Source organism: Diprion similis, chromosome 11, assembly GCF_021155765.1.
Source record: "Diprion similis isolate iyDipSimi1 chromosome 11, iyDipSimi1.1, whole genome shotgun sequence".
NCBI lineage: Eukaryota > Metazoa > Arthropoda > Insecta > Hymenoptera > Diprionidae > Diprion > Diprion similis.
In genome coordinates, this window is record NC_060115.1 from 2,139,562 (window position 1) to 2,159,285 (window position 19,724).

At 42.2% G+C, this 19,724-nt stretch overlaps 1 protein-coding gene across 4 annotated transcripts in view; it reads right to left on the minus strand.

The window, feature by feature from the left end:
* The window catches only part of LOC124412479 (neurobeachin), a 243,182-nt gene that overhangs the window by 150,994 nt on the left and 72,464 nt on the right, over positions 1-19,724 (minus strand). For 3 of the 4 annotated variants that reach the window (XM_046892371.1, XM_046892369.1, XM_046892368.1), the window contains exon 1: positions 3,241-3,635. The exons of the other annotated variant lie outside the window; for it this stretch is intronic. In XM_046892371.1, the coding sequence (XP_046748327.1) occupies positions 3,241-3,444 (204 nt within the window). In that variant the 5' untranslated portion in view covers positions 3,445-3,635. Of the gene's footprint in view, positions 1-3,240; positions 3,636-19,724 lie in introns of those variants that run through there. 4 annotated transcript variants of the gene reach the window in all.

A 19,724-nucleotide genomic window follows, 5' to 3' on the forward strand; every position in this document is an offset into this window, starting at 1 on the left:
GCTGGAGCTTAACCCGTTTGTTTTGTTCCTGAAATAAAGACGCCCTTCGAGTCTAAGCTCCTTCCCGAGGAAGACGTTACAGAGGCGAAGCGAAACCCTCTTTCCTGAAACGGTTATAAACAAGGACCTTTCCACGCTCAGATCTGTCTTTTACAAAAGTACCAGACTTCAAATCGAAGCTCAAGAATCAAGCAATCACAGCTTCAACTTTATACTAAAAAGAAAGACATCAACTTCGCTCAATCCGCAACCATACATTGTAGCTCGAGACTTCAGCTCCGGACGTCAATGAGGACATCAATGGTGAAGCTATCAGCATTAATGGATGGCATTTAAAGACCAAGATCTCAACGCCAAGCTGAATCCTGAGAAGAACCCCTATCCTGCCAGCTTTCCAAGAATGTAAAATCTATCGAGACATATTTCCACTGGTAGTATTATTAGTAGTAGAGTCAGGTTAGGAATTAATATTCACCTAATACACCATAGAGCTGAGGTATTAATTCGCGGCTTCCCTCCCTGTCTCCGAACAGGGTTATCAGCCAGGGACAAACGGAGACTTAGCCGCTAATTAACGAGAAATACGTGTATACACCCTGATTCCGTTTCTACATGAAACCTCGCCGGGTAGACAAAGCCCGCGCCGGGTCGACGAGAGGTAATTTTATATCATCAGCCAGCCATCGCTCGTTTACGTTGTAGGTACAGCCAGCCAGGACTTTATCATCACCTTTCAATTTCCACAAGGATAATATGGGGCCGCGATAATCCAACCAACCTAGCATTACCCTTTGCTCTTTAGATTCGCCGCTCAAGTAGCCGATTCAGAGCCCACAACGTACGCGTATCAGCTGGGTCAATCCTCGCCCGCTTCGAAACCCCAGGAAAATGGGTGATGGACGGTACCGAGGAACAAATACTGCCACTGGCGCTATTCAAGTTTCGCTGTTATTAGTGGTAAAACGTTCTTGATACGGCCGCGATACTGTTTGACCAAAGTCTTCATATGTTCAGGATGCAGAGTAGCTAGGATGCTGTATACATACACTGGCTTGTCTATATTTGTTTGCCATGTACGAATAGACAAGGATTGCATGCAGCTGGTTTATAGAATATTTGGCGGTTGCGTATGGAAATAATAATAAAAATGAAGACAACAAGCAAATTTGTAAAATTAAATTGTAATTTCGAATGATTGAAAAATCACATAATCTAGTTCGCAAAGAGGCTAACGTGGGAATACAGATATAAACTTGAAGGTTGCTGTTGCTGCTGCACATGTCTTATCCGTCAGTAGAATCGTTTGAATTTAATCAGTAAAGTTTGCCAATTTCTGCCGTCGGCACGTATCTACCTACAGCATTTCGATCTATTTCATCGCATTGATCTGGTTCGCCTGCACAGCCGAAATTCGTCGACAGGAAACGCGTTGCCAGTAGCCTGACCAAACAAAGAGTGTGGAGAACAAGAAGCTTCCGGTTCCACGGGGCAGCAGGCAGAGCCTTCGTAAATTGGGGAGACTCGCAGAACCAACAAAGAGACTGAACACGATTCCGGTCGGTCCGACCGAGCAAATCCCACTCGCTTTCGGTAAAAGCGTAATAAAATTAAATAAAAGCCAGGAGCCTGACGGTTGAAGTCGAGCGCAAGTTGAACGGAAGCTTAAGTTCCTCTCGCCCCCTTCGCTCACGTTCTTTCTCTTTCTCTCTCTCTCTCTCTCTCTCTCAAGCTTTCAGTCTTCTTTGCACACACCCTCAACAACCACGAAGACGGATAAATACCTAGGTCAACCAATTCAGGTTCACTCGTATCTCAAGAGAAACAGACGAAGACATAGAAAGCCTGAGAGGTTGAACGATGCATTTCCTCGCGGCGAGAAAAGCTTCCGTAGAGAAAAGTTTCAACGAACGCGCGAGTGAATAAATAAGTCACCACAGCGGCGGCACTAAAACTAATATATAAATACTAAGAGTATACATATATAACACACATCTATAAGAGCAGAGTCGAAAAAGATATGAAAAAGTCCAACAAAAGAGACAAAAATAAAAAGGAAGGAAGGAAAAGAAAAACCGCAAAGAATTGGAACCGTGTTCGAATCTGAACTTCATCTGGCTGCCTGCAATACCCATCCATCGAGGTACATGGGCACCGACTTATTCAAAGCTATTCCGCCGAGGTGAGCTTCTCGCAAAGCTAAGATTACAAGACAACAGGTGTGCGACGACCTGCGTAAATCGCTGAATGTAGGTACACTGGTATCTAGTACAAAGGTAGGCTGCACACGTGTGTACGCCTTGGGTATAACGTATTAGTGCACAGGGGTGGTGACACGTTTCAAGAAACTCATTCGTTGGAGAGGATCGCCGTATTTAATCTGACGGATTAGTGGAAAGCGCGCGTTGTTGTAATCAGAATCTAAGGGCGCGGGTCGCGCGAAAACAATGGCTTAAGAGCAAGTCGTTCGTCCCCCTAAAGAGAGAATAACGAGGGGTGAAAAAAATTAACCACGGTACGTTTTGAGCAATGTACTTCTTTTTTCCGCTTGTCTTGTATAGGTGCCTTTTTCTCTCTCTCTCTTTCTCTCTCTGCGTCAAGCGTATTTATTCACGTTCGAGAGTAATTGGCTTTTGAAAATCATTCGATCATTAATTTTAACGAGATTCTTTCTACAAACCAAATCTTGAATTGAAACAGCGTGAAATAAATTCCAATGGTCTCTGAGTATGAAAGAAAGAAACCACCGAGTAACAGAGCATTCAATATTTATCCATCAAAGACACCAAAGTTGTTTGATACTTCAAGAGTATCGTGAATTTTACGGCAACGCGCGACCGAGAGAGAGAGAGAGAGAGAGAGAGACAGCGGTGAAAAATTTATTTAATCGAACCAAGCTCGATGTATAAGCTTACCTATATAGGTACAAGGTATACACACATATAAATTGCGTAATAACATTTTGCCCGAAATACCATCTCTCGCAACAACCCCTCGCAGGCAATATACCCCTTCGAAATTTTGATGAAGGTGAATATTAACGTCATGAGTTCTTAGCCATCCTAGACCCGTAGCAAAGTAGATACGACGTCTGACACGTAAGGGTGAGAATCACTGTAGGTGTATACATACAATATGCACAAGACACCCCCTCACCCTAAGCCTTAAATCATAACCTACTTAGGCCACAACAGCACCCCTTGGCCTCTGTAAAGCGCGATGCAGCGATATGTAAAACCTTACCGAGAAAGCTTTGAGGAATACGAGACACTGTATTATTCCCTCCATAGTGTCGCCGGTCAGGCAGAAGGTCCCTGTCAAATGGCGTCCCTTTCGGCCGAAGGCCGAGCAGAGGCTGGCCTGAACAAACGCGTTCGGGGGTCGGGATGCTGCGGCCAGAGCGTTGGGCAGTGGACCGGCACTCATCAAGCGTTCAAGGGAGTCCATCGCTTCGCTTCACGGATTACAAGAGAAGGTCCGTCCGCCCCTTGGCCGAGGGGTCCACCAGGTCTCGCTGCGCCGGGGACGAGTCCTCGAAGAGTGGTAGCGGAGTTCGCGACCCGGGTCACGTCGACGACGGGGACCCACCTGAGCCCCGACCCCGAGTCCGAGTCCCACGTGACACGGCCGGATGTCGCGTCATAAATTCTTTCCGCCGAGGGTTGAAGGAGTGAGAGGACGACGTGGATGAGGAGGAGTCGGATGATCCAGGCAGAGCTTCGTCGAGACACTGTAAAGGGTGGGTGGTGGTGTATTTTCCGGACTATTCCTCCTCGATTACGGCGACGGTGATCCGTGTTTATCCGTCAACTGGTGCACAAGCGTCTCTGCGCGGAGTTTACGGCACGGCGGCGCCAGAAATCGAGTCATGGTAGCATCCGTTGAGTATGAGTCTTTGGGCTTGAACCAGAGCCAGCAGCGACGTGAGTTCACTTCCTCCCTTCCCTTCCCCTGGTGTGCTCCTCTCTTCCGGGACGTCGAGAGCAGCCCCGCAGGCGGGAGAAGAGCCAGTCTATTCGCAACAGAAGTTCGGTGAGTTCTGGAGTTTCTGGGAAATTGTGTAGACCCCGGGCGATCGAGGCGTCGACGACGATGCCGAGGAGGACGTGGAGGTGTTGGAGGTTTGGCTCTGGGGCTCCGGCACTGGCGGTGTCGCGTACCGTATTATCAGATCGCACATTCCGTAGCAAAAGAAACAAATACCCAGTATCATGAGCGTATCCATGTCTCGAGGACGGTGCGACGTCGAAATGGAGAAGAGAAATTATCGCAGAGAGTAATAAGGAGAGTAAACTTGTCTAAGGTCCTCCAGGATTTGTACACGAATTGGAATTGTGTAGATGGATAAAAAAAAAATGAAGCGTATCCTTAATTTTCGAAGTCTCGACTAGAATCCAGTGTTGCAGATTAAACCGCGTCGCCGTCACCAAAAATCGACACTGCACTGAGTCATATTATTTATACTTGATGCTGAGAAACGATTGAAGGTATATTTCGTCTTCTATTCGTCCGGCGAAACAATATTTCCAAAGATGATGTTGATGATGATGATGAGGGCGCTAAGTTGCTGATTAACACAAAACAAAAGTAGTGCAGACTACGTGTCACACTGAACTCTCTACGCGTACCATAAAGTACACGAAAATCGTATCTAAAAGCCGATACACTGAACAAATTGTATTAGACAGAAGCAGTAGGCTGCTTCTCACTTACATTCACTCAACATTTCAACAAGCACAACAACGCGTTACATCATCGCGACATGAGACACCCTCAATAGCGAACGTGAAAAGCAACCATACGAGGAGGAGGAGGATGAGAAATAGAAGGAGACGAAATGGTAGTCTAGGGTTGATGAAAGGAAGAAAAACAAACAATACCCCGTGCTACTCTTCAACGACGATGATAAAATCTCGCGTGAACCACCAGCAAGTAAGTGTAGAGCATGCGTTAGATACACAGCTGGCGGATAATTTTCGCAACTGGGTTAAAATATCATCGACTAATGAATATTCATCTGTACAACGGTATCTATCCTGAGTACCGGGGAACCGGGGAACCGTTGTGTTGTGTCAGATGTGATATTGAGAATCGCGAAACTGTCTCGTCCCTTGTTCGGTACGACGCTCAGCGTATGACTACACCTCGGCGCTCGACGGCTGCAGGGTGCGCGATTTGGGGCGGGAGGATTCAGGCAAGCTGGGCGACGGCGCGGCCCGCGGCGCCGCCACCCCCGCCCTCCCCTTTTCCTCTCACCATCACCCTCACCCTCACCCTCACCCCCAACGCCGCCCCGCAAACCTCGTCCTTCTGCTCCTCGATACCACTGGAATAGTCCGATATGCCACCAAGGAATGTACCGAGCCGATATTTTCCCGAATTTTTGGTAGCAGGATCGTCGATACGAGGGTGAAAAATACCAGGAGGATCGATTTCTTCGTTCCTGTTGTAGAGACTCGACCTTAGAAACTTTTGGAAAGCTCCTGTTACTAATGTGAACGGTACTGTCGTTTGACGATAGAATTGACTTGGAGCTTGTGGCAAAACTGTAGTATTATGCTCGCACGCGTATATTACATAATACGTCGCAATTCCTGCGATAATTTCAGGTTGAATTCATCAATTCTCGTTAAAAGTTCGTCGTCGGTTCGTTCTCTCGGAATCGTCGGAGATGGAAAGAAGAGGATTCCGCAGAGTGTTGGAAGAACGAATGCGAGAGAATGGAATTAAAAAGGTTTAAAAAAATAGACTAAAGCTCTACTTCTACGAGGATGAAAAGAAACACATGACAACCTCTTCGCGAGTTTCGAACGTAAAAGTTTGATTAGACTTTGTCGGTATAAAAACTTCGAACTTCAGTATGAACTTCGCTGCAGTTACGGGTAAGAACCTCATACAATTTTTACTCACCGATGCTCTGTCTACGGCTTTCGTTTAGTTTTCTTCTTCATTTCCCACAATTACTAGACCGATCGTGCGATAATAATTCATACTGTTGATTTGATTTTCAAGTTAAGAATAAAGAATTCTTACCATTCTTTCAGTCCGATGATGTAAATGAGGGTTGTATTGGGAAAAAGATATTTACCGGGAACGCAATTATTCTTTACTGATTTAGCTCATATGAATTTTTTTTTTTTTCTTCTTTTTTTTTTCTTTTTATGTCAAATGTGGAGAATAAATTGTGAGATACTCGAAACGTAGCATGTGATTTCATACTCGAAATACCTAGTATAAAAGCGAACTCTAGCGAAGTAGCGGGATATGGATTACAAAAAGTAAATTAAAAATAAAATCCTTCTAGATCGGTACCTGCGCCGATAAAAACACGATAATTGAAGAGTGCTTTGTGATGAATTTAATAATAGAAATGATTTCATCAGGACCGGCGTCAACGGACGGGAACGAGCAGCAGAGCGCTCTTCATACATTGGTTATAATTTAGCGAACAATACAAATTAGAAGTCAACGAGGCGACTAGCAGTGTGCCGAAGTCATTGTTCGCATCTAATGACGTCAAGACCAGCCGGGTAGAAGTTGTTGAAAATTTTGTGGAGCGTAAATCGAGTATTCGAGAAAATTTTACAGGTACCATCAACTAGATCAATACTGAGATGATGGTGGGGGAGGGGGGAAAAAAGAAGGGAAAACTGGAAACACAGGGGTCAAACGATAAAGGAGAACGAGAGAATAACATCAATGACATCATAATAAAAGTTGTCCGACAAAGTGAAAGAAGTCGGCATATAATGTATAAAACATGTATGTTCGAAAAGTTGGTAAAAATGTATTAATATAAAATATCGGCTGGCGAAATTCATGGGTAGCGAACACCATCCCGTTCGTAGAATATAATCATCCCAAGATTCGTACAAAACTACCCTCTGAATTCTCTCTCTCTCTCTCTCTCTCTCTCTCTCTCTCTTTCTCTCTTCCCCCACCTCTCGAAATACGCCTTCACGGCAAACCTCTCTATAGATATTCATACATCCTTCTTCATAATCTTATACATAGATATCCAACGATTCCGTGGCGAGGAGTGACGCAAATAACGAAATCGCACGAGGTAGTGTAGCTGGATAGGTATACTAACTCCTGCCGACTTCCTCCCATGTGCCTATATGTATGTGCAGTATTAATACATAGATGCACATACGTACGAGAATCCCGTAGTAACCACGGAAACGATTTCTGGATGCGCATCAGGAAAGAGGGATCATTCAGGCATAATTGGCCGTATAGCGGAGAAAATAGAGGATCGAAATAGTTGGATATAATTTTCAATATTTCCAGTAACAGTATATATACCTAGGCTAATAAAGCTGGAAAACTGATGGCATAATTTTCGTTGCGTGAGAAGTGAAATTGACGAGAAACAAGAGAGAGAAAATAATACAGTACCTACCATTCGAAGGTGGTGGAGATTTTTATAAAATCGGATAAAACCATCGAACATTGACGAGGCCGAAAGTACGAATCAATATTCGAAGGGTAAGTAATTTAATTTTGAACGAACGCACACTCGAACCGAGAGATCAATTCTAATTCATAAAACAAGATCAGGGAGTCTCTTCCCAATCAGTTTTACCCTAAGATATCGCGGGCACGGTCGTATAACTTTGGGATGGATGTATGTACCTGATTCTGCAATGGCGGTAGACGGTATGATGGTAACGTTCACCGAGGGCCACCGAACCGCAGAACCACCAGCAGTAGCAGCAGCAGAAGCAGAAGCAGCAACGCCTAGCAGCAGCTAGGCGGTCTCGAATATTTAGTGCTATAGCTCTTTCCAACTATTGATATATTCTGACGTTTACGACTTCGGCACAAGTTAGTTGTAATCTACGGGCATACTTGGATTGTAAATTCAACCGTGACTAAATCTACGCCTGCCTGCCGTCTTCTCCTTATTCCCGAAAACTGGGTAAGTAGGTATACCTCCGTGTCTTTAGCCTTTATACACGAATTCAAAAGTGTAACAAGGTGTGTGTGTGTGTGTGTGTGTGTGTATGCAACAGTATTGTTATCAAGCCGAGAGATTCTTTCTCGCGTTATTCTTTCTTTCCACATTTTTCGTTTTCACCTGGTATGGATCAGCGTCCTGCGCGACGATAAAGGAGAAGAAAAACGAAGAGAGCCAGATTTTGGTTTCAGGGCAGCTGCAGTAGCCTGAATTGCATAGAAAATTGGACGGTTTCGTAACGCACGGACCTTATCGTCGAGACCCGTAAACACCACCGCGTGACAAGGATAAGAGAAATTCCTACGAGCATGATGAAGGATGCTGCGAGCGCTTTGCTTCAACCTTCATATGTATGCAGCGAAGGGGAGGGGGGGTAGCGTATATTGCAGTTCAATATCTAGGGTCAAATTTGTGGAATTCCAATTTGGTAATTTAAGTTTATAGTTGTAGCGTGGCTGGATGACGGAATGGCTAGCGTGTGGCAAGTGGATGAGAATATAGTTGACTATATATGTATACAATATGTATGTACGTATATATGTATAGTGTGAATACCTGGTGAGCCAGACTCTCGTTCTCTAACACGACGATATGTTTACTCCCACAACTTTTTACGAGCACATATAACTTGCGTGTCTACATATTATTATAACTATATAGACAGTAGTGCGTGTATATGTATATATGGATGTTCCGGATGAAATTTTGTGTATACATAATGTATGTACACAACAATATGCACACGCATCACGTGGAATTGGGCGTTAATAAAGAGACAGAAAATGGCAAAAAAAAATCATAAGAAGAAGAAACGAAATATCCAAAATTGAGAGAGAAGATGAGAAAAATATAAAGAATGCGATAAAAATTATTTTTCAACCGATGCGAAACCTCTCTCGGAATCCTTGCTCTTTACAGGCGTAGAAAATTTATATTCTTCAACGTCACGTCTAGTTTATTGCAGGTATTTATCGTGCCGCGATGGGCTGCACAAATTTTGAGTAAGGATGATTAATTATTACCGAAAACAAACGCTTTGATTCAATTTGAACGAATTAAAATCTGCAATAGAAAAATTCGTTCATTTGTCACCCAGGTGTTGTAGATAAAATCGACAAAATTACATACACACACATACCTATATATATATATATATATATATATATACACATAATTTCAAAGCATTTCGGAGTATAATATTTAGTTAAACGTATAACTGCATGGAGCATGTATTCGACAGTTTCAATTTGTCAAAGAGAGCCGATACAGGCAACGCGTATCACTAACAGTCGTCAGAGAAAATCTGGGCTCCACTGGTCGACTTTGTCGTCTATAAATGCATATGTACCCACGTACATTTGTACCGATATAAGTATATCAACGATTTCGCAGATTTGACAGTGCTCAGCTTTTTCCACTGGTCAATAAACGCAGATCGTTAATAGTTCCAGACTGTTTCGGATATACAACGTCAGCCGGCGTGGTTTGCGGTCCCTTCTGTAGAACAGGATTAGGATATAACGTCCAAAGTTTCATTTCCGTCTGACGTGGCACTCGGCAGATGTGTCAAGCTCCAACAGAGCCGTACGTACATCTTACTAACCGAATTTCGGTTCAACAGTCTGGCCCACCAAGTAATAATGTTTATTTAGTTTCAATTCGTTGAGCTAATTATGCAGTCTGATTGATATAACAGTGAATTGATTAATTGTGAAAAAAGAATTGAGCTCGATCGTTATTTTACATCATAATTAACAAAAAAAAAGGTCCCTTTCTCTTTGTAATAAAATAAAATAAAGTAATAATTAGTTTATTACTTATCACATAATCTTCGATAAGTTACAAGCCGTGGTGGATTGAATTAAATATGCGCAGGAAAACGGTATAAGAGAGAGAGTTCAGAAATTCTCCCACGATTCATCCCCATAAAGCCTTTCACCGGTAGATCTTATAAAGTTAATATAATTCAATGATTTATCAGTTATTTCAATGCAAGCTTTGGGAGCTTTCTCCGTTAAATCTTGACTTCCAACCACCACCGCGGTGAAACCGAAGATTACCGCAAATGGAAACGCCGCGCAGCATCTTATACCGTTCGGAGTTGGTGGAAGTGAACTTCCCAAAGAGACGTTTAAGAGCCGGAATCGCTGAATCTCTACTTGCATTATCCGCGAGTATTTTATACGCTAACACAACGATACCAACCAACCAACGGTTTCTCTCTTTGCGTTGTATCACGGGATTTACTATATACATATATATATATATATATGTATAGAAATATATAAAAACTCTCACACCCGTACCTTATCTCCGCAGTTTATATTCTTTCCTCCTCTGTATGATATATTATAATAACTTTTGCAACTAACTTTCTGTTATATATACGTTATTTATAAGTCTGACGTCACTGCGCGTGATGACGATGCAAACTGCATCCCTTATATTACATCTCCAGCGGAATTATGTATTTCCGCACGGAGGACTGCGGACATCGTCGCATCGTTCTCATCCCCTCGCTCGTTCCGTGAGACGTTGCAACTCGCCGTTGAAATATGGTAATTTCAAATTGAAATAATAACATAAAAATGCAACGATAAAGAAAATGGTGGGAGGGACGACGACGAATTGGAAAATAAAAAGTACAACGAATGAAAATTTTAATATTCCTATCCATCCTGCAGATCCGTTCCTCTTATCGCGGATAATTTTTATCAAATTTCAATTTCCGTTACGCGGTAAATTCGCGTTTACAGTCAGATAGGTATAAATATTCATCCTCTAACACCCGTTATTATATTATCGTTTGAATATATTATCTATATATAATTGAGAAAATATTTCTATACAGTAGATGATGGATAAAAGTAGATACGTGTAAGAACGCGAGGATCAAGTCGACCATTCTTTACCATCGTTCACGTGCTATCTTCTATTATTTCCGTTCTACTTCTTCCTTCTTTTTCAATCTGTTTAACGGGTAATTAATTCGAATCACGGTCTTACGACCGACGGTCCAAATTACTTCCGACAAATATCACGTTGGGTCGCGTTGCGACGAGCGTGTCCCTAACTGCAGCCAACAACCAGCAGTTTACCCTGATCAACTATCTCCGCTTCCGGTGTTCCTACGGCTGATTAACCACCTCGTTCTGTCGGTGTATAGTTGGATGATTTCGTAGTTAACGAACGTCAATATTTACCCAAAAGAAAATGGATGGAAGGATTATTTTTTTCACATTTTTACATTTACAAAGACGGGAAACACGAGTCTCATCTGACTCGCCGCATCGCTGTATAATTATAATAAACATATTCTCGTAATTAAAAAATATACTTACAACGGTGTGAAAAGATTTCTTAGGTCAGCGATGACGAGAGGATCGCGTCATTAAGAAACAAAAGTGAAAAAAATCTCGGGAAGAATTCTGGAGTAGAGACATGTAGGTACATACCTGTAACAGAATTAAAAGAAAAAAACATTATTTATGAAGCGAACATGGAATACCTACGAGTACGAGGAAGAAACGAGAAAAAGAAAAAAATCGAGACACGAATGTTCGGGGAATGCCTGAATTCGACGACGAACGCCGTTTTATCGATAGAAGTTGAGGAAACTCATAAAGCACTGCACAAAAGGTCGAATCCTTTTAATCCTCGTTTGATAGCCTCGCGCGCTGCAACTTTTAGAGGCTACACGTTTGCTTCGCTCGCCAACTTTAATCTCTTCTCTCCTCCTGTTTCCACCCTCATCGCCCCCCCCCCCATCCCCTCCTCACCCCCCCTTTCCTACGGCTTAACTCCATTTCTTCTACGCGATACGCGTTCGAATTTCACCAAATTTATTTGTGTATTTTTTTCTTTATAATAAAATAATTATTTTGTTTATTTTTATTTTTTCTCCTTTCTTCGAAGTGAAGAATTTTTTTTTTTCGAAAAAAAGAACCACGTATATGCGAAAAAAAAACGAGCACCGATTGGGGGAATAAAAAAAAGGGCAAGATTATGCACACAAAAACGCTCTTGCTGCACAGTTTGTAACACCCTGATGAAATTGGCGCCAAGTGATGGTAGAGACTAAAGCACGGTTGAATATATATATATATATATACCTACATGTAACATTATACCGATGTGTAATAAAGGGTGATGTGCGCAGAGTCGAGGGCCGAGCTGCTTGTTCAAAGCTGGCCGGGAGAGAGAGAGAGAGAGAGAGAGAGAGAGAGAGAGAGAGAGATCAGAATGTACAAAGTTTTTGGTGTTCCCTGGAATTTTTTGATTCCTTTTGTCTGTTTTATTTTTTATGTATTTCTCTTTTTCTTCTATAAAATTAAAATGCAAAGTTTTTTATACCTGTGTAGGTACAGCGGTAAAATATGTAAACTAAAATGAATAAAAATGAAACTTTTCTCACCAAAACTTGTTACATATAGGTAGAAAGAAAAAAGCTGGTCTTACACTCTTCGACTCACCAGTCAGGACGACAATAAGAAACAAGGCTAAAACGACGAAGAAACGAAACGATAGAGGAGAAGAAAAAAAAAGTATGAATGAAGAAAGAATATACGAAGAGTTTAAGGGTGCGTGATGGGGAGGTTCTTCGGAACAACGGTATTAATATAATCCAACGCTTACGATTAGCCAAATCGTTTGATGGAGCAACGACGTTGGCCTGCGTTATGGAGTCGTTTAAGTTTCTTTTCTCCATCTCCGTTTCTTTGCGAATCATCGTCTTACCCCTCCGCAACTGCAATCTTCCCAACGAAAAACCGAGCTTGGTCTGAAGTACCCACTTGGTTAGCTCGAGCGATTCGGTATAAGGGTAGTAATGATAGGCCGACGCGAATACCGTGTTAAGAACGAAAAATTAAATGAAAAAAAAAAAAAATGGTGTGAATCAGAAACGCAAAGAATATACTTCAAAAGTGAATAGATAATTGAACGAAATACGAGAGAGAGAGAGAGAGAGAGAGAGAAAGAGGATAAATTTAAATGGAAAGACTCTGCCGACAGAAAACAAAAAGCCCCACCTCGCCATAAAAGAAAAGTTAAATTGAAATATCATGTCTGTCATCCAAAGACTCACCGAAAGTACTTTCGCTTCGCGTTCTTTGCGACGACGGAAATAAAATAAAACTTAAGAAAACGAAGAATGATGTAAATAAAAAGGAGAAAATCTAATTGTAAAAAAATAGAATGAGAAATGCGATATAAGCGGTAAATTTAGCAAAAACTTTTTTACACCCCGTATTCTCGTCTATTTGTAGGGTGAAAATCTTTATATCTGCCGCAACCATATGGAACTGAATACTTTCTATATATGATAATTGCGCTCAAGCGCAACGGTGAAAAATCGTTGAAAAAGTAAAAAATAGGCGTACCTACCCGTATTACACCACTGAAAGCGATCCATTAAATTCCGATTCATCAGAGCGCGATTAACATTCCACCGCGAGAGACGAGAGGGAGGGAAAGAGAACGAGAGACAACGTTCATGAATTCTACTATGTGGTTGGTTGCGTATGAAATCGCGTGCATCGCCACCGCCCATTATTATTTTGTACCCCAGTTTAAACAAGGCTATTTATCTTTTCATTCTTCGTCCCCTGTTCCACCACCACGCCCCCTCCTCTTCATCTATCTCCCGCAGCACGAACCCGACCAACGCACGTGCTGGTGAAAAGTGCCAAAATGAATTACTCCACGTGTATTTTCCTTTTTCGTATGCATATTCATATCTCTGTGCATACATATTTTTTACAGTTTATTTAAAACAACGAAGCACACTCGTGATCTCGGTTCGAGATTCCACAAATGTTCGAACTAAGGTGGAAACTAGTCGTAACCTACCGTGAAATACTTTCTCACATTCCATAGCACGTGATTCATCTCGTCGGTGTAAAATGAAAAACCGTTTTCACATGTCGTTTCATATTTGGCCGCATTACCTTCTCGATGCAGTTGAAAAAGCACATTATTTTCACACTTACAAATGATTCTTACCTCCGGCGTTTTTTACGGTTATGTAAATAAATATTATCTTATACAAGTGTAGATTCCCGCGAGCAAAGAACAAGGCTCGCGTCGTCTAGCGAAACTATAATTATAACGTCACTTCACTTCCCAGGGTCCAAGTACCTAGATGTACGCATACGTATCGCATATACACATATGTAATACATACACCCCCATGCATACGAATACACGTAGTAGGAGGAATGAATAAGCAGGGATGTAACGCGGCCCGCGAACTGACAAAGTATAAGGAAGCCTGGTAGAGATGGAAAATAGTGGGTGGAACGTTGATGCATAAATTTCAAACGAATGGAACTGTCTTGGATTGTTCCGAATTTCGAATAATGCTTTCCAGACGCCGCTCTGCTTTGCTCTCCTTCCAGCCACCAGACTTCTTATACGTACGTACTTTTAATTTTATATGCACATTATATGCATTGGTAACTATTTAGACAACCTTCTTTACCAACTCGATGTAAATAGTTAAATTCTCAGCTGAGAACAGACTTTTCGTACATTTACCTAATCGGAATGCTGCATGAATATACTTGAAACCACTTGCGCTACAATTCATGTTTGTGAGAAAAAGTTCTGTGAAGAAGGTTTAGTCGGAGGTTGGTATAACCAGGATCGAAGTACCGCGTATCACGCAAACTGTGTTATTCAGAATATTTATTCTGAAAGGCCAGGACCACCGAGGCCACAGTAGGTACAGCAGCAGGGTTCGGTCTGGTCGTCATAATAAGACCGCCATTTAAGCAACCTCGCATCCAGAGGGATCGTACTGGTAATACCAATGCTTAGGAGTGTTGCATTGCACGTAAACCGCACACACAAGCCTGTATGTACGTAAATAGAGAATATTACCATAGGAAGTAGACGTGCCCGTCTGCACGCTTTTAGAGTCCATAGGGTTCTTCCCGTTGTTGTCCCTATACGAATACACCTAAATGCAAACACCGTTCCACCGTACCCTGCAGTACCTCTCTAAATAGGTTACAGGCATCGAGGGATTTTCCGCGTACGAAGGAATATGGAAAAAGAGCGTACAAGGGTGGGTGGAAGGAGGCAAAGATGGGCTCCGATTGGTCGTTGGTAGCACCCGGTAAGCGTGAAAGCCAACCGTTAAACCCTTTCTCGGTCAAAGTGAGAAGAGTAAAATGATTTGGAAGAGGGAGTTGTTAGTGGGATGGTGGGGGTGGGGGAGGCGTTACGGACGTAATGGTCGGTCGTTAAATCGCGTTTTAAAATCAGCAAGTCTATTTGCGCGGTTAACGACATTCGTCTCTCTGATTCCTACGGCAACCACCTCCCCTGTAGCCCGCCGCTTTCCTCGTTCGTTTACACAGCTTCTGAAGTGAAATCATTTTGTATTCAAACTTCGATCGCTCATTATACTCGTCAACTAGTCAAACGAGAGCGAGTCAATACGCGGGAAGCGAAAGAAGGAGAGGGAAAGAGAGAAAAAGAGAAAAAGAAAAAACGACAATGAAACTGTTCCACTTTAAAATTCAGTTCACTATCTGATTGAAGACTTTGTTTTCCTGCATCAAGGACAGCAGCTCCCCTACAAAATATCTCGACAAAATATCACGACACGGTTATAATACTATGTTATATATATATATATAAGAGAGAGATGCAGAGTAGGGTTAATCGACAACTATGAGAAGAAACCAACCCTCAGGCAGCTCTAAGGGTGAATTAATATCTTAGCTGAGGTATTCGAGACCTTGGAATATGACGTTTCCCTGAATTTCCGTATCTATAGCAACATCTGCGCGTATAATACGTGATTCGCTTTATACGTGCTGCAGGATTCGCAATTCCAGAGAAGGTAATGTGTGATTTGACAAAACTGAGCGTGACACCAGATTCATCCGGTTTGCCGAAAACGACCTCGTAGGGTTGGTTTTACTTCCATTTTATACCTCGCTAAGAGTATTTGTACCCATCTACGTTCATACGTGCCTCACCTGCGCCCTCTTAACGTTGTTACCTGCTTCAAAGCACGTCTAAAAGGACTCCAAGGTAAGCTTGGCAAAGTACAATACGCACGCTACTAGCTACTTTCATGTTAATTACAATCATCCCGTGAGAATGTACAAGTCATTCGTAACGCTACCGGTCGAAGTACCTCGTAAAATTAGAGTCACATGCTGAGAAATACGAGCGGGATCGTATATACATATATATATATATATATATATATTAGGATGGCGCAAAAAAACCGACTATTTTTTTTTTTTCTTTGAGTCTCGTGTGAAAAAATGTTAGTTTTTGATGTATTAAGAGCCCACTCCAAAGGACAGCTCAAAAAAAAAAATTTTAAGAGGTCGCTCCAAATTTTTAAAAATGTCAAAAATCGTCAAAAAATTAAATTAAAAAAATTATATTTTCAGTATTTTGTTTGATTTTTAATTCATGTCGTGGTTTATTGTTATCAATTCTTTCTTACTAAATTAAAGAAAAAAAGTTTATGAAATTTTAATATGAATATTAAAAGTTTGCTCAAAAAGATCTAAAGAAATGCACCAAAAAATTGAAAAAAATTATGAGCGACCTTTCAAAATTCAAATTTTGAACTGAAACTTTCGGAAACTTATTTTTTTTTTGTCAATAAAATTATACCGTAAGGAGAAAAAAAAAAAATCGATTTTTGACGATTTCTGACGTTTTAAAAAGTTTGGCACAACCTCTTAAAATTTTTTTTTCAACTGTCCTTTGGAGTGGGCTGTTAAAACATCAAAAACTAACATTTTGTCACACGAGACTCAAAAAAAAAAAAATAGCCGGTTTTTTTGCGCCACCCTAAAACATATATATATGTGTGTGTGTGTGTGTGTGTGTGTGTGAGTGAGTGCGTTCCGGGAAGTTGAACAAGACTGAAATCCTTCTTTTTCACTGGTAAAGATGAGGCTCTCTTCCCTCTTCGCGGTAACAAATCTTGCACAAAATCCGTTCCGCTTTGCGACAGTAGGTACCTACCTACCTATACCGCGAGAAAGGAAATCAAAACGAAACGAAGAAGTTCCGACAGCAAAGTACACAGATCTGGTAAAAGCGGAGTGCAAGAAAGAAGAAAAGTTCAACTTGGATCGACGATTGAACGATTTCATGGAACGTTTTAGCGGGATAGAAAAGCTCAAGGGGAACGAGCGTGAGGTCATGCTGCTTATAGTTGGGTTCGGAGTTTGGATGGTGCCCAGTCGTCTGACCGTAACGGCGATCTCTTTTCTCGTCTCTCCTCTCTTCTCTCTTCTCTGCTCGTTTTCTATGCCTCGTCGTTCCCCTTGTCCCTTGAACAGGAAGCTTTTTCGAGCAATGTCTATACATACCTGCCCCCCTACTCTCTCTCTCTCTCTCTCTCTCTCTCTCTCTCTTTCACTCTCTTTCTCTCTCTTTCTCCCTCGTTCAGCCGTCAGTGACACCAACTTATTTAAAACTCAGAGGACGTGCCTTTAATTGAAAAAGTTCACGCCTTTTATTGGTTCCCTCTCTCTTCCCTCGCTTCGCAACGTCTGCGTTAGTTTCTAATTGGAAATTACGCGACAAACCGGACGAACGCAAATGTTCTCCTCAGTCCGGGTATCATCATCCGCCTTTGCTCGCCTCTCTCTCTCACTCCTGTATTCCTTGACAACCGCGAAACTCATCTACTTTCCATTTCCAACCTATATATAGATAGAGTAGGTATAACAGCTGCGACGGTGATACAGACAGAAATGGGATGGTCAATCTCCATAATCGAATATATCTCGTCTGTCTGAACGCAGCGCGCAAGCCGTAGTGAAGAGAGATAATTGTCCGCAATTCTCTGCTCAGTGAGAATGAAAATTATTTGAAATATCATTTTACAAAGCAGATACAACGCTGTAAGTCAACACCTGTAAAATTGTCGAGCTGCAGTAATGGGTACTGCTGATATGGCATCTGCACCAGTTGCGTACGGATTTGCATTTCTCTAAATTCTCGGTCTCTTAAAATTAATACTAAAATCTGCGAAGTCGAGGATAGATTTGAACTGAATTTCATAACGTGATTTAGCAAATTTAATCTGGATACGGTATCCTAAGACTCGACTCCTTCGCTAAGGACATAGAATAAACTCGGACATCCTCGTCTTGAAAGAAGGTACGAAGAGACAGTATTAAGCGGAAGTATCGATAGGATGAAAGTGGTGGACACTCAAGGGTATAAAACAGTGTTGTCTAAGCCGGGTGGCGAAAAGGGCAGAGTATATAAAGCAAGTAGAAGCATTCCAGAGCGTCTCTCTCTCGTACGAGAAGGCACGAACGGAGGCTAGTTTGCGAGATAAAGTGGTTCGCGAGACGATTTCTATTGGCCTGAGAGTAGAAGACGACTTGGTCTTGTCCGCCATACCGTGCGGTGAGAAAAGAGGGTACGAACGAGTGGAGAACCCGGAACCTGGTAAACCAGGAACGAAGGTATACCAAGAGAAGAAGAAGAAGGCTCGCCCATATTAGGTTACGGTTAGACGGATGCTTCAGAAAAGTCACGGAAGGCACGCGGCCCTCTTGGCGCGTGACCCGGGAAAAGGGAAGTAAGAAACGGGGTCAAACGAACGTGAGCCAAGACATGCGTTTTGAAGAAGTTTTCTAGATCCAGGAACTCCAAGTCCGACGTAATGTTTTTCATAATTGGTGATCGACTAATTTTTCTTTATACATTAATGTTTCCACAAAACAATTTCTTAAGAAATCTGAAAAAAAAACTGAACAACAAACATTTCAGAGTAGCATGAGCCGATTATCACAAAGTGTTTTGAGCAACTCGCTGATGATTTCTTTATATTCGTCGTATCTCTACGGAGCAATAACAGCCGGGTTTTTGTCGTCAGGAGTGCCAGTGAAGCGGAACGAGAAGAAAATCGAATGGAGCACCTTTCCGACACCAGATCCTTTGGATACAGATATAGAGATGAGGATAAATTACAGTCTTAAGGATCGTCGAGAGGAGGAGTCTGGCGGCGGGCGAGAAGGTGGGAAGATGGGAGAAGCGAGAGGAGCAGTCTGAAGCTGGTGGCGGAGAAAGATGAAGAATCCATATACCTATATGTATATATTGCGTGTTTTTTCTACTCCGAGTGGGTAAAACAAATACCACTGATGAGATAAGGCAAACGGTTAAGAGAAAAAGGATGGGGGGAAAAAAGGCGAGACGAAACGAATAGAGGGGGACGAAAGCTCCTCCTCTCCTCGGCTGCAAAAACGTAAATATTTCGTTCGTGTCTCAAGTTCCTCGAGGGTAAAGAGAAAATGCTTCGGATAGTAATGGAGGATCAGTATATGAGAGGCCGGGCAAAGGACGAAGGTTATCGTCGGTACGGTATGCCGGAGCTTCATCTTTTCTGCGAGGACACCACCAACACTGATGACTTGAAATGGAACTGGACTGAACTGGACACACGATGGTAATCACATAGTTCAGCGCTCAGAGTGTCATCAAGGGGTTACGAGCATCTCTAAAACTTTTTGACCTCAGAATCCTGATAGCAATACTCCGATAAATAAATAAAACAATATTTCAAGTTATAAGCCTGGCCTCTTTGCCACAGATTAATATACCACTGCTAGCAGCCAGTAACAGAAATAAAAATAAAAAAGGAAGGGCGGCGAATATCGAAGAAAAATGAACAAGAAGTCATTGAATATCAACGGGTGGGGAAGGGCAGGGGGGAGGGGTGGGATTTATTTCCCGCGGGAGACTTCCGCAAGTTGACTGACTG